Source organism: Otolemur garnettii, unplaced genomic scaffold (assembly GCF_000181295.1).
Source record: "Otolemur garnettii isolate 467f Iridium unplaced genomic scaffold, OtoGar3 scaffold00003, whole genome shotgun sequence".
In the NCBI taxonomy this organism is placed as follows: Eukaryota; Metazoa; Chordata; class Mammalia; order Primates; family Galagidae; genus Otolemur; species Otolemur garnettii.
The window spans coordinates 43,431,011-43,446,399 of record NW_003852398.1 but is presented as its reverse complement, the minus strand read 5'-3'; the positions used below and the strand labels follow the sequence as shown (position 1 = coordinate 43,446,399).

The following is a 15,389-nucleotide window of genomic DNA, read 5'->3' as shown; positions in this document are numbered from 1 at the left end:
AGCTCACAGCAACCTCCAACTCCTGGGCTCAAGCAAGTCTCCTGCCTCCACCTCCCACGTAGCTAGGACTACAGGTGCCCACAACGCCTGGCTATTTTTTGGTTGCAGCCATCATTGTTGTTTGGCAGGCCCAGGCTAGATTCAAACCGACCAGCTCAGGTGTATGTGGCTGACACCTTAGCCGCTTGAGCTACAGGCGCCGAGCCACACTTGCCTTTTTGAAGGAAAAGCCTTTACTTCTCCAGATCTTTAATCTGGTAACAAGCATCGATTATTTATATTTATATATTTATTTAACAAATAAATAGCACTTACAAGCACCAGACACTGTTGTAAGTACTATATAGATTTTTAAAAAACAAACAATTTAATCCTCATGACCTATAAAGTAGGAACTATTATCCCCATTTTACAGAAGGGGAAAGTGAAACAGAAAGAGTTAAATGACTTGCCCAAATAACAAGAAGGGTACATGTTTCCCAAGATAACACAGCTGGCAAGTGGGAGAGTTAGTATTCGGACCTGGGTTAGTTTTGTTCCTCTATTTTTATGGACTACTGTCCTAGGTCCTTGTTCCCCTAGAACTTGCTTTCTAGTAAGACAGAACTTATTAAACAAGTAATTAGAAAGTAGTTGTTACCCTTGGCTGTGGGAAGTGATACAGAGAGGTATGGGAGTGTCTAACAGAGGAGGTCAAGAGATGTGTCCCCAACAAGGTGAAGCATAAGCTGAGAGTTAAAAGATGAGTAGAAAATTAGCAAGCTCAAAGAGGCACAGGGACAGAATGGTCCACTGTAGTAGAGGTGTGGAGAATGGTGTGGAGGGTGGTGTGGGGATGAAGGCAGTGAGGCAGGAAAATGCATGCGCAGAAGAGCAGACAGGGCTTCAGAGATAATGGTTAGGAGTTTGGGCTTCACCTATGGAGCAGTGATTGAAAGTTTTTAAAGCAAGAGTAGAACAATCAGATTTGTATTTTTTGAAAGATACTTTGACAACCTTTTTGAGAAAGGATTGAAGGGCAGCAAGAAGGGTTGTAGAGAGACCCATTAAGAGGTCATCACAGTAGTCTCTGTAAGATGATAGTGGCACATCCTCGGATGAGGGTGACAGAAATGGAGAGAAATTGTAGGGAGTAAAATCAGGACCTGCTGATGGGTTGAATGTGGGAAGTTGAGAGAGAAAAGATTCCAGACCTCCATAACCAGATAAATAATGATACCCTTCTCTGAGATGGAGAACACAGGAAGAGAGCCATGTTCATAGGAGAAGATGTTGAGTTCAGTTTGAATGTACTGAATTTGGGGTGACTGTGAGACGCCTGCATGGAGAAATCGAATATGCTTTGGATGTCTGGATATGGTACTCCAAGAGAGTTTTGGGCTGAATAAATACATTTGGGAATTATCAGCCCATAAAATCCTCATCAAAGCCCCTGATGTGGAGGAGATTGCCTGGGAAGAGTGTAGAATGAGAAGCAGAGCATGGGGGTGGGGAAGGACTATACTTAGAATCCCTCCACGTGGAATTGGGGGAAATCTCACAGCGGTAGCAGAGGGAATGACCTTCATGTGAAAAACAAGGAAGAGGTACCTCAAGTTCAGAGCTGAAACTCAATGTATTTTCTGGGTCACCCGTGTCATGGGTTAAGGAGACCTTTGTGGGCTAGCTTAAGAACTTGTTCACCATGTAACACCATGATTTAAGTTCCAATAGGTCTGCTCCCAAGGAAACTGGAAAAAAAATTCATGAGTCTGTTCAGAACCACCTTAGTTTATGGAAGAGCTATTATAGTGTTTTTAAAGCCATTTTTAAAAAATTTGGCAACAGAACTTTAAGATTATTTATGCTCTTATGAAATATCTAAAAGTATGGCTGTTTTGTCACCACTCTCTTAGAAGGCCCAAGGCTGGCGGGATGAGCAGCTTCTAAGCAGGCCAGTTTTAAAATATAAGCCAAATAGCCCAGTGTGGTGGCTCACACCTGTAATCCCAACACTGTGAGAGGCTGAGTAGGGAGAAATGCTTGAGCTCAGGAGTTCGAAACTTGTCTGAGCAAGAGTGAGATCCTGACTCATGAAAAAATTTAAAAACTCAGCCAGGCACAGCAGCATGCCTGTAATCCCAGCAGCTTTAGGAGGTTGAGGCGGCAGGATGCCCACAGCCCAAGTCTAAGATTGCAGTAAGCTATGACACCACTGCACTCTGCTAGGGGGAATAGGGTGGGACTTTGTCTCAACAACAACAACAACAAAAAATAAGCCAAATAAGTTAACCCAAAAGTAGGCCAGGTGTAGGTGGCTCACAAGTGAAATCCTAGCATTCTGAGTGGCTGAGGCAGGTGGAATGCTTAAGCTCAGGAGTTCAAGACCAGCCTGAGCAAGAATGAGACCCCATCTCTACTAAAAATAGAAAAATTAGCTGGGCATCATGGCAAGCACCTGTAGTCCCACTTACTTGGGAGGCAGAAAAATCTCCTGAACCCATGAGTTTAAGGTTGCTGTGAGCTATGACATCACAGCACTCTCGCTTGGGGCAACAGAGTGAAACTCTGTCTCAAAAAAATGATAGTAAGTAACCCAAAAGCAATAGATTCATGCCCTAAACTCATTATCTGGGATATCAACAATAACTTTTTATATAGGACAAAGGTTTAGCTTTCTTTGTGTCATATTAATAAGTCTGAAATTCAAGAGCAATTAAAATAATCCTTGGTTGTCAAAGCTTTGTATCTGACATTATTATCTTTATGTGTGTAAGTTATGACAGAAGCACAGCTCTGAGAGGTAGATTGATATTTCCTGTTTCTGTAGATATGTGTATGTTTGCCATTCTGCTGACAAACTTTAAAAGTGAGCATTTCTGGCCTCAATTCCAGACTGCCAAAGACTGGTACTATGTAAGAAATCCCCAGATCTTTCTCTCCTCTACTACCCCAGGAACCCTTGGGAAGTGAAAAGGGTAGATCATAGTTATGCCAGCCTTATAGTTAAGGACCTCCCCTTAGTTGACATGTAGAGCACTCTTGTTGAAGAACAATGCAGGGTAATTAGAGTCTCCTAGGCCAGGGTTTGTCAGTGTCAGTCCTAATATTTTGAGCCTAACAATTCTTTGTTGTAGGAGTTATTCTAGGCATTTTAGAATATCTAACATCTCTGGCCTCTACTCACTAGGTGCTAGCAGCACCTTCTGCCCAAGTTCTGACAACCGAAAACCACAAAAAAACAGAGAAAAAAACTCAAAATGGTTGTGCTGAAAGAAAAAGCCACCAAACTCTCAACATAACTGCAAGGCTCTTACCCTCTCCGCAGTCTTTTGCTGCACAGCTGATGCCAGCTTCACTGGCCCTCATCCTCATGTCCCTGCCACCATGGTGGCAAGTGCTCTTCTCAGAGTCTAAAGCATCCCCAACCTCCTTGCCCCCATGGCCTTCCTTGGCCATGCAGGCTAACTCAGTCCCTTGTTTACATTACCCTGGTTCCTTGTGATTTTCCTTCATAGCACCTACCAGGAATTGGAAAATAAAAGATGTTATTACAGGATTAATGTTGCTGTCCCCCACTGACCGAATATCATTGAAAGCTTGGTCCCTATACTGTTCATCCTTCGCTGTCAACAACTATTTTTCCTCATCTCAGTGTCCCATCATCAAGGAGATCTTCACTGAATGCTCCCCCACCCTGACCCCCAGTCCAAGGGAGTTTCCTATGTTGTTTCCCTGGTAGACCTGGTGTCCTTCCTGCAGTGCACTTGACTCAACATGCAGTTGTATATTTAGCAGTGTGGTTGTTTGATTGAAATGTGATTCAAGGCCAGGCACAGTAGCTCCTGCCTATAATCCTAGCACTCTGGGAGGCCAAGCTGGGTGGATTGCTTGAGTTCAGGAGTTTGAGACCAGCCTGAATAAAAGCAAGACCCCGTCTCTATTAAAAATAAAAAAATTAGCTGGGCATGTGGCAAGCTCCTGTAGTATCGCTACTTGGGAGGCAGGCAAGAAGATCACTTGAACCCAAGATTTTGAGGATATTATGGCCGAGGCTGATACCACAGCACTTTAACCTAGGCAACAGAGTGAGACTCTGTCTTAGTAAGTAAATGAATGAATGGATGACTGAGATTCAAATGAGGCACAGGCTGTGGCCTGTAATCCCAGCTACTGGGGAGGTATGGTGGTACATGCCTGTAATCCCAGCTATTGAGGAGGCTGAGGCATGTGAGTCATTTGAGCCCAGGAGTATGAGGGTGCAGTGAGCTTGTGATTGTACTGTTGCAGTCCAGCCTGGGCAACAGAGTGAAACCCTGTTCAAAAAATTTTTTAAATTAAAAAAAAAAAGTCTCTCTCTCCTCCTTCTGCCTTCCTTCTCTCTCTCTCCTGTCTTCCCCCTCACTCTACTCTCTCTTCTTTTCCCCACTCTCTCCTTATCTCTCTCCCCTCTCTTCTCTCCTCCTCGGTGCTGCTCTGCAGCCTCCCTCCCCTACCAATAAAGACCTTTCCTACAAAGTAAATAAATAAATAAATAAGTAAAATATGATTCATGTCTGTCTCATCCACTGGACTATAAACTCTTTGAGGGCAGAGATAGTATCTTTATTTAGTGATATTTCTAGTACCTGCTATAATAGATACTCAACAAATACTCGTTGAATGAAGGTTAAGTGTCAGCCAGGCTTGGCCAAATTCAAACTGAATCTGCTGCTTCACCCTAGGTTGACTTGTTTCTCCCACTTGTGTTACTCCCTTTATAACAAAACAAACCCAAATACAGAAAACCACACAGAACAAAAGTGTGGCTTGTAAAAATGAATTCTTCCTGAGAACATAGCCTTGTAACCACCACCAACCCGAGCACTAGAACAGTGTCCACCAAGAAGCCCTGTCATGTGCCCCATTCTAGTTAAATATCCTCCCTCTCCCCTGTAAGTAGTCATTAGCCTAACTCCTAAGATAGTCACCTCATTGTGAGTTTTTTGTAGTTTTGTCATCCAAATTTGCATCCTTGACACATGTTTAGTCTTGCCCTCTTAAAACAGTTGATGTCTTTTAGTCTTCTCCATAGATTCTCCTTACTTCCCTTTCTCTGCCTTACAGTTTATCTACTGAAGAACCTTGGGCTAGTCCACCCATAGAATTTGCCTGCTTGGATTTTGCTAATTGCACACTAATTATGAAGTTTAACATATTGCAATTATCTCTGCATTTCTTGCAAATTGACAGCTGGATCCAGAGACTCAAGCTGGTTTAGGTTCAGATTCCTTTGGCACAACTATAGGAGGCACAAGGCTGGGCGTGGTGGCTCACACCTGTCATCCTAGCATTCTGAGAGGCTGAGACAGGTGGATCACCTGAGCTCAAGACTTCAAAACCAACCTGAGCAAGAGCAAGACCTCATCTCTACCAAAAATAGAAAAACTAGCCAGGTGTTGTGGTGGATGCCTATAATCCCAGCTACTCAAGTAGCTGAGGCAGGTGGATTGCTTGAACCCAGGAGTTTGAGGTTGCTGTGAGCTAAGCTGAGGCCATGGCACTCTAACCAGGGTGACAGAGTAGATTTTGTCTTATGAAGAAAAAAAGACTATAGGAGGCAAGCAATGTCTCTTGCTATGATGTTAGTGGTCATTGATACATAGTGCCTATATCAGTTCATTAAAGCCTGTCAAATGGTAGTATTCTAATTTTATTACTTTTTCATGTAATAGAACACTTTTTTTTTGAGACAGAATCTCACTTTGTTGCCCTCGGTAAAGTGCTGTGGTATCACAGCTCACAGCAACCTCAAACTCTTAGGCTTAAGCGATTCTCTTGCCTCAGTCTCCCAAGTAGCTGGGACTACAGGCACCTACCACAACACCTGGCTATTTTTTTTTTTGTTATAGTTGTCATTGTTGTTCAGCAGGCCTGGGCCAGATTTAAACCTACTACCCCCAGTGTATGTGGCCGGCGCCCTAACCACTGAGTACAGGCGCCAAGCCAGATGGTATTATAGTGGTATTTATAGATGGTATTTCCGATCATCTATTGTTGGTTACTAGTCATATAGTTTATGAAGGAAAATCAGGACAAATGCTTGTTTTTCTTTACTGGTTTTCTTTTCTTTCTTTTTTTTTTTTTTTTGTAGAGACAGATTCTCACTTTGTCACGCTTAGTAGAGTGCCGTGGCATCACACAGCTCACAGCAACCTCCAACTCCTGGGCTTAGGCGATTCACATGCCTCAGCCTCTGGAGTAGCTGGGACTACAGGTGCCCGCCACAATGCCCGGCTATTTTTTTGTTGCAATTTGGCCGAGGCCAGGTTTGAACCCACTACCCTCAGTATGGGGCCAAGGCCCTACCCACTGAGCCACAGGTGCCACCCTCTTTACTGGTTTTCATATGTAATGAATTATTTCTCTACCATCCTCCAATGTTGACTGATTCTCTTTTTGTTTGTTTTTTGAGATAGGGTCTCACTCTGTCACCCAGGTTAGAGTGCAGTGGCATCATTGTAGCTCACTGCAACCTCAGGCTCCTGGGCTCAAGTGATCCTCCTGCCTCAGCCTTTCAAACAGGTGGGACTATAGATACACAACATGATGCCCAGCTGATTGTTTTATTTTTCATAGAGACAGGATCTTGCTCTTGCTTAGGCTGATCTTGAATTAGCCTCAAACAATCCTCCTGCCTCCACCTCCCAAAGTGCTAAGATTACAGGTGTGAGCCACTGTGCCTGACCCAATTCTTTAAAAAAAAAAAAACAAACAACAAACCATTATTGTAATCCTAGCACAGTGGGAGGCTGAGGCAGGAGAACTGCTTAAGCTCAGGAGTTCAAGACTTATCTCAGCCTCAGTGAGATTAAGACCCCCTACTCATGGCTAGGCGCCTATAGCTCAACCGGCTAAGGGTTCGAATCCCCAGCCCGGACCCGCCAAACAACAATGATGGCTGCAACCAGGCATTGTGGCGGGCGCCTGTGGTCCCAGCTACTTGGGAGGCGGAGGCAGGAGACTCGCTTGAGCCCAGGAGTTGGAGGTTGCTGTGAGCTGTAATGCCATGGCACTCTGCCCAGGGGGACAGCTTGAGGCTCTGTCTCAAAAAAAAAAGAAAGAAAGAAAAACCCCTACTCATTAAAAAAAATTGAAAAACCCATCTGGGAGCCATGCCCACTGCCCAAGTCTGAGGTTGCAGTAAGCTGTGATGCCCCTACACTCTGCTCAGGGTGGGACTCTGTATCAACAACAACAACATCAAAAAAAACCCAAGGAGGTAAAACATAAATAATTTTTAAAAAAATAATAAAAATACCATTATGGCCCAGGCACAATGGCTCACGCCTATAATCCTAGCACTCTGGGAGGCTGAGGCAAGAGGTTTCTTTGAGCTCAGGAGTTTGAGACCAGCCTGAGCAGGAAACCCTATCTCTACTAAAAATAGAAAAAAATTAGCCAGGCATTATGGTAGTCACCTATAGTTCCTGGGGGGCTGAGGCAGGAGGATCCTTTGAACCCAGAAGTTTGAGGTAGCTGAGAACTAGGCTGATGCCTGGGTAACAGAGTGAGACCCTATCTCAAAAAACAAACAAAAAAGAGAATCAGTTTCAAAATACTGCCTCAAAAAAACATATATATTATGAATGTCTGGATGTAAGGATAATAGATGTGTTTCGATTGTTATCATAATTGTGGTACCTGCTTTTTGAGTGACCCTGGTGCCCAGACGGCACATTCATCCTGGCAAGTGGGGGAGGGGAGTAACAGCGTGGGGACAGTGAGACTGGGACTGTACCTGGCTACCTTGGCAGCACTGTCCATGGCCCCTCCCTGCGTGGGTCTGGGTAGAGCCCATTCCTGCTGCCTTTTTCCAGTTGATTCTCTTTCGTTCTCCTTTCCTTCCCAGGTTCGGTCGGAAGAAAGTGCTGTTTGTAACCATGGCCATGCAGACAGGCTTCAGCTTCCTGCAGGTCTTCTCGAAGAACTTCGAGATGTTTATCGTGCTGTTTACCTTTGTAGGCATGGGCCAGATTTCCAACTATGTGGCAGCATTTGTCCTGGGTATGGCCATCAGGTTGGAGTTGAGTACTTGGTCCTGTGTTTCACCATCGTCTTACTACCTGCCTTTCTGGAGATAGCTATGATGTTCCTTCAGGGGAAACTGATCTCCAGCAAAACCAGCCAGAGCTTACTGGCAAACTCTATTTATAGGCAGAGAAAATGAACCAAACAACTGACTAGCATTGTGTCCTTAGCAGCAAGATTTCCAATCCTTTTCTGGCCCCCACCTGGCCCTATTGTGTCCTCAGCAGCAAGATTTCCAATTCCTTTCTGGCCTTTTTAGTACTGGATGGCCATTTTACAAGGACTCACCAGAGAACATCCATTTTTAAAAGGGCCTGCCACTGCACAGGGCTAAGGTAGCTAGGGAAGGAGGGAGGCATGGTGCATGGGGAGTAAGGGCTGTGAATGGCAGGCCTGTAAAGGAAGAGAACTGCCTCCTCCTTGTGGCTGATGATATCTATAGGTGGGACTCAATTGATAAGAGTGGGGTTAGTTACCTTCAGGGTTTTAATTCAGAGTGTACACCGCAGCGCTTTGGCTCAGACATGCCGGCCCTACTGTATCACTGAAAAGTTTCCAGTTTCTCTGGAGGAATTTGACTCCAGCTAATAAGGTCTTTGGGTTGCACTGTTGAAAGTATTATTTTTTTCTTTTCACATTTAAGAGTATAATTTTTCCTTGAAGGATATTAGCACCTGTGGCCTTGTAATACTTCACCTTTAATGAATTCTTCTTCTTATGAGGATTAAAGGGGGCCTAATATGGCAACTTTAGCATATAGCTTAAGAAAAATGGTGACATTTGCTTGAGAGAACTGTTGCTAAGGGGTCTGAGAGACTATAGTGAGGTGACCCAAGGAGCTGGTCAGACTGGGCTGTGTTCAGACGCCTACCCCTTCCCTCAGGCTTGGGAACTTTAAGGATAATTCTGGCTGTTTTCTTATCTGTGTGTTGAAAATGATAACCGTTGATGATTAATAAGGAAATAACCCAAATTAAAATGCTAACATTACTACTCCCTTGTTCTGAACAGGAACAGAAATTCTTGGCAAGTCAATTCGTATTATATTCTCCACGTTAGGAGTGTGCATATTTTATGCCTTCGGCTACATGGTGCTGCCACTGTTTGCTTACTTCATCAGAGACTGGCGGATGCTGCTGCTGGCACTGACGGTGCCAGGGGTACTATGCGTGGCACTCTGGTGGTGAGTGTGGGTGGCCCTGTCCCAGTGGTGTGCGCTGGCAGGATGATTTCTGCCTAGCCTTCGCTAGAGGGCAATAGCAGCCCACAAATCCCCATCTGGGCTCCCAAAGACAGGAAGTATCGATTATTTGTTAGTGGTTTCAGAATGTTTTCTCCATGCTCAAAAGAGCTCAAACAAAACAGAATCCCAAGACTTCACCAGACTTGTTCTCAGCCCTGTGCTGTATTATCCTAAATATAGGGAGAGGAAAGAGTAGCTGTGAGAAGACGTGGTCCAAAATGACCTCCAGGAAGTTCCCAAAGCCCAGGGCAAGGCAACATAGGCCCAGGGTCTGGCTGTGTGTGGCTGAGGCCTCTTGCCACAGGCACTAGAAGAAGAGGGAGTGCACTAAACACAAGTCCTCAGGGTGGCTGTATGGAGGGGGCCAGGCTCCACCAGCGCCTCCAAGATAGAGGACTTGGACGTGCAGAAAAGAGGCCATTCCATACTTAGAGGGAACACAGCTAAGGAGCCGAGGTGTGGGGAAGATGAGACCACTGGTCCATGTGGAATGGAGAGCGTTTCAGGGGATAGGGGGAGAGGAAACAGGACATCGTGACAGAAGGCTGGACAGCTGCCTGGTTCCAGTGTGATAGAAAATATCCACAAAGACCCAAAGCACTCACATGCCTTGACAACATACTGTTTTAGGTGGAGAGTCTTACAAGTCTGTTGGATAAATCAGGGGTGGGGTGAGGAGATGGCCAGTGTAGAACCTTCTGTGGATGCTGGGGACAAGGATGGGAGGATAACAGGGACTGGGCTGGCCTGAGATAGCCACAGAATCCAGGCTTTAGGAGGAGCATGCCTTGCACCTGACTCGTCAGAGCCTACCAGGTGGTACCATCACTCTTCTGAAATGACCAGCCAGTACTAGGATCCCATCAGGGTGTGCAGGGCCCTCCAGGTTATTACTGAGTATGGAACATGTCTATGCCTCTGGCTTTTGAACACCAAACATTCCACAAACCTACATCTGGTTCTGAACCCACATTCCTGTTCACGTATCCGGGTATGCCCTATGTGCTCTGTTGGTCAGCTATTGGGCAGGGAGGCCTCACTGAGCCTGCTCCTTGTGCTTCCAGGTTCATCCCTGAGTCTCCCCGTTGGCTCATCTCTCAGGGACAATTCAAGGAGGCAGAGGTGATCATCCGCAGGGCTGCCAAAATGAATGGGATTGTTGCCCCCTCCACCATCTTTGACCCGAGTGAGGTAAGCCCCACATAGGAGATGGATGGTGAGAGGGCCATGCTGTCCATGATTTGAGGGTAGCCCCCAGCTCTGAAGCCTACCCGTTCCCAGGAGTCCCTGCCCAAATCCAGCTGCCCCCCCCCCCAGGCAGGTCCTATTAAAACTTAGAAGTTGGGCAGCACCTGTGGCTCAAGGAGTAGGGTGCCAGTCCCATATGCCAGAGGTGGTAGGTTCAAACCCAGTCCTGGCCAAAAACTGCAAAAAAAGAAAAAAAACTTAGAAGTTGAAGAACAGGTTATAACTGCCTAATTTGCACCTTTCCCGTGAATTTTAGGTTTTTCTGCTTTATTTACTTCCCCACTAAGCAATCTTGTTTTCACCATTATTTTTAATAATAAACATCTTTTATAAGTGGTAGGATTTTGACAAAGTTAGCATTTTGGGAAATCATTGTTTCTTATGCCTGAGGTGGCTTGTTATCTTTAAAAGATAATCCAGACCATAAAATACAAAGCACAGGTAGATTGGGAGGCGTTCGTCTCTTTCTGCCCTCCAGTGCCTAGCTGTGGCCTAGCTCTTGCACATCATCTAGGAGTCGGGCCCTTTTTAATGTTCACCTCTTCCCTTACCTCAGCTCTCCCTACAAACCGCATCCTCGTGTGCCATGAGTAATTTCTTGCCTAGTTCCTGGCTCTTGCTTTTCCTTCCTGTCCCCTCTCCTCCTGCTCTCTCTGCAGCAGGCAATTTTCCTCAGTTTTGTGACTGTGAGGAGAGGTTGGAAGCCATCAGCTGTGGCTGCTGTGGTTCTGGGATGAGTTTTGTCTGATGGAAAGACGAGGTGTTGGCTGTGGGGGCAGCCACAAGTAGTCATGCTGAAGTGTGAGCACCAGGCGCGTTACAGATACTCAGGACTTGCAGCATAGACTTAGGGCTTGGAAAAAGGGGGCCAGTTATTGTAGGCAGCAGGGACCAATGGCCACCAGCAGCCCTGCTGATTTCTTGGTGAAATGGTCACCCAGCAACCAGTGGCACTCAGCTCAAACTGAACAGGGCTCTGATGCACAAAGGTCAGGGCAGGCGTGCAGTGGAGGGCTTTCAAATGAGGTGGCTCTGGTGGCTTTTCAGTGAGGGGTCAATCTGGGTGAACCCATAAACCTGACTGGCATCTTTGAGGAAATGAGGCTATTTCAGGGATCCTTTAAGTCAGAGGTTGACCTTGCGTTGAACTGCTAACTCAGGAACAACAAGCTCCAAAGCTGGGTTTGCTTAAGAAAGCAACATCAGTGTGTTTAGACGTGTGGTTTATTAATGGCCGTGGCTGTGCGGAATTTCATAGGAAGTTACTCTGGGTGAAGCTTAGGTCAATTTTCCTGTTTTTCTATTAGAATATTTTTTCCCCTGGAAGCAGACCAGTAACTATACGGTATAAGAACTCAGAACATTAACTTTTTAAAAAATATTACATCAATAAACTCCACAGCCAGTTTTTCTCTCTGACCCAGAGGGCAGGGAGCCAGCGTGGGGAAGAAATGCTCAGAGGCCTCCCTGGAATGTGGCCACTGAAGGGAGGACGGGGTTGAGCAATGAGGGAGCTTTCAGCTTGGGCCTCTGCCTCTGCCACACCCCAAGGTAGGGACTGACCACCTGCTTTTCCTCCTTATTCTTGTTCATTCCGATTTGTTATTGACAAGGCCTGGGGAAGCTCTCAGCAGCCCCAATGCAGTCGCTAGACTGTTCTTTTTAAGGAAGAAATATAACACTCCCAGCTCTGAGATGGAGATAGCTAAGACGCTGGAGTTTCAAGTGTATTGTTTACTGTGAGTCTCAGTCTCTTGACCTTTTCTCCTTCCCATTCCCTTATCATATTGTTCCTGCAGTTACAAGACCTAAGTTCTAAGAAGCAGCAGTCCCACAGCATTCTGGACCTGCTCCGAACCCGGAATATCCGAATAGTCACCATCATGTCCATAATTCTGTGGTGCGTAAGTGAGATCTGCCTGAGGCTCAGACAAAGCACTGAAAGTGGCCATCAGGCCTGTCATTCACAGATGTGCCTCAGACCAAAATTGAAAGCCTGTGTCATCAGAAAGTCAAAGGGATGGTACCTGTAGCTCAAGCTGCTAGGGCGCCAGCCACATAAACTGGAGCTGGCAAGTTCAAATCCAACCTGGGCCCACCAAACAACAATGACAACTACAACTTAAAAATAGCCGGGCATTATGGCAGATGCCTGTAGTGTCAGCTATGTAAGAGGCTCAGGCAAGAGAATTGCTTAAGCCCCAGAGTTTGAGGTTGCTGTGAGCTGTAACGCTACGGCACTCTACCCAGGGTGACAGCTTCAGTCTCAAAAGAAAAAGAAAAAGAAAGTCAAGGGGATATGTCTTGTGATAGATGGAAGAAATGAGCATGTTAAAATTCTTAATGTGATAGAACCTCCAAAAAAAAAAAAATGAAAACTTTTGTGGAGGCTGTTTGGGAAAATATGGGATCTTTGGTGGTGGTGGGAGTGGGTGTCTCTCCAGGTCCTGAGGTGAATCCCTGCTCACTTTGGGTCCTCATTTAGTTGCTCCTATGCCTTATCCCCTCCTACCCAGTCACAGACAGTGGCTAAGCAGGACAGGTAAAACTTTTAAGAAGGATCTGAGAGAAGACACTATGTCTGTTAGGTTGTAGAGGCTGCTGAGTGCTTTCTGGAAATGTGGAAGCAGGACGTGCTCTTTCTGGGATGTTCAGAGTTAAAGAGACATAGCTTAGGTGTCCTCACCAGGTTCCTTCTAATGAGACATCTCCCAGTGTGTCAGGAAGAGATGTGAGTTATTGGAGAGAGGAAACATGGCCAGTGCCTGGATAACTAATTCAGTGGACAGATCCTGGGGATTATAGGTGACTCCTGGAACCTGCTGGGTAAGCGTTTTTTAAGGTAGATGAGGAGGGCTGATTATGAGACTTATCCACTAGGGTTATCTATGTATCACACATTTCCAAGGAGTGGTCCAGGATGCCTTGAGGCATGCAGTGCTCCAAGTCTACCTCAAGACAGAGCTAGCATGCAACCTGCACCACTGACTTGCCAGCCTGCCACCAGTCACCCACTGTGGTTTACCCAGTCTCTTCTGCTTGGATTTCCCAGGAACTCATGTACATGTTCTTTCTTCATCATATCAGCTGCCGATGAGTCATAAACAGTGTAATCCATAAAGGTCCAGTTTGCCAAAATGTGTGTGGATCCTCAGCAGAGAGAATGCCTACTAGGGACAGGGCGCAGGCCAGGCACGTTGCAGACACCCAGACAAGAGACAACCTGGCCCCACCACTGGGAGTTCCTGTATTCTCCATGAGCACAGTGGGGTTGGTTTCAGCTGCCTCTCACCAGCCGCTTCCTGGATGGGCACCACACATAGTATGACTGAATATTATCCCTTATTTTATCTTATTTTTCCAGTCCTGTCACACCTCACTTGGTATCTACTACCTTATTCTCTAGCTCCTTCAGCAGTTGCTGGATTTGGGGAGGTTCAGAGAATAAGGAGGGCTTCTGTAAATGCCTCAGCTTAGTATTTTTAAAGCCTGAGCGTAGGATGGAATTTTGTTCAATGAAGTAAATCTGTCTGAATTATATAAGTGTTTCTGCTGTGATGCCTTTTGTATGGAATGCTCTGAAAGTACACCAGTGCAGAGTTGACAGAAGGAGTGCCCAATCCGAATACTGATTCTGTGAGGACTTTTTTTTTTTTGCTTATCCCTGGCATCCAATATCATGAAAAGTATGCACAGACCTTTTTTTTCCCCCGGCTAAGTAGCTTTTGTTAGTGTTTGTGTATTTGTGACCCAAGATACCTCCTCTTCTTCCAATGGGCAGCAGAGGGAAAAAATGGTTGGACACCTTGCTTTACACTGAACCACCTGGGCCAGGAGAAGTTATCTTTTTTTCATGAACTAAGATGCAGGGTTAAATCTGCTGCTGCCTTCCTATTCCCTGCTTAAAGAGTAGTTTGGACTTTTACTGAAATAATTGCATTTTAAGAGTTGTTTAGGCTGGGAGAGATGTGGGTACTGATTTCCACCTTTCTTTCTTCTGCGCTCTCTTTCAGGATGACCATATCAGTGGGCTATTTTGGGCTTTCCCTTGATACTCCTAACTTGCATGGGGACGTCTATATGAACTGCTTCCTTTCGGCTGTGGTTGAAGTCCCAGCATATGTGCTGGCCTGGTTGCTGTTGCGGTATCTGCCCCGGCGCTATTCCATGGCCACCGCCCTCTTCCTGGGTGGCAGTGTCCTTCTCTTCGTGCAGCTGGTGCCCCCAGGTAGGGACCTTTCGCATCTGTGGTCTTGGGTTTTCATTGACTCACTCAACTCTCCACTAGGCTGTCTTCCCCAACTAATAAAGAGAGTAAAATCAAGCCCATCACAGCTCCCTTGTATACAAGGTCTTACAATTAAGTTCACAAAGTCATCCTAGAAAAAGTGCTACATACCTCATTACTATCACTATGGTCACCATTTAAATATTACCCTTGGGAAGCTCTGGACCAAAGTCAGCAACTAGTCTACCCTTGAAAGCAATCTTGGAATGGCCATCAAAGTTGTATTACCCTTGATATCCTGAATGCCATCAAAATGTCTTTCTTTCAATATTTCCTTTATCTTTAGGTAAAGAAAAAAGTCACTGGAGGCCAGATCAGGTGATTAGGGAGGGTGCTCCAATATAGTTAATTTGTTTACTGGCTAAACACTCCCTCACAGATAGTGCTATGTGAACTGGTACATTGTCTTGATGCAATAGCCATGAGTTGTTGGCCAAGATTTTTAGTTAAGATTTTCTTATTTCGGCTCCGCACCTATAGCTCAACTGGCTAAGGCGCCAGCCACGTACACCTAAGGTGGCGGGTTCAAATCCCCAGCCCGGACCCGCCAAACAACAATGA

General features: G+C 45.6%; 1 protein-coding gene across 1 annotated transcript in view; it reads left to right on the top strand.

Moving 5' to 3' along the window:
* Positions 1-15,389, top strand: part of SLC22A5 (solute carrier family 22 member 5) — a 29,954-nt gene that overhangs the window by 9,958 nt on the left and 4,607 nt on the right. Inside the window, exons 3-7 of the mRNA XM_003782211.2 lie at positions 7,871-8,025; positions 9,061-9,232; positions 10,357-10,483; positions 12,340-12,440; positions 14,554-14,768. Coding sequence (XP_003782259.1) covers positions 7,871-8,025; positions 9,061-9,232; positions 10,357-10,483; positions 12,340-12,440; positions 14,554-14,768 — 770 coding nt within the window. The remainder of the gene's footprint in view (positions 1-7,870; positions 8,026-9,060; positions 9,233-10,356; positions 10,484-12,339; positions 12,441-14,553; positions 14,769-15,389) is intronic.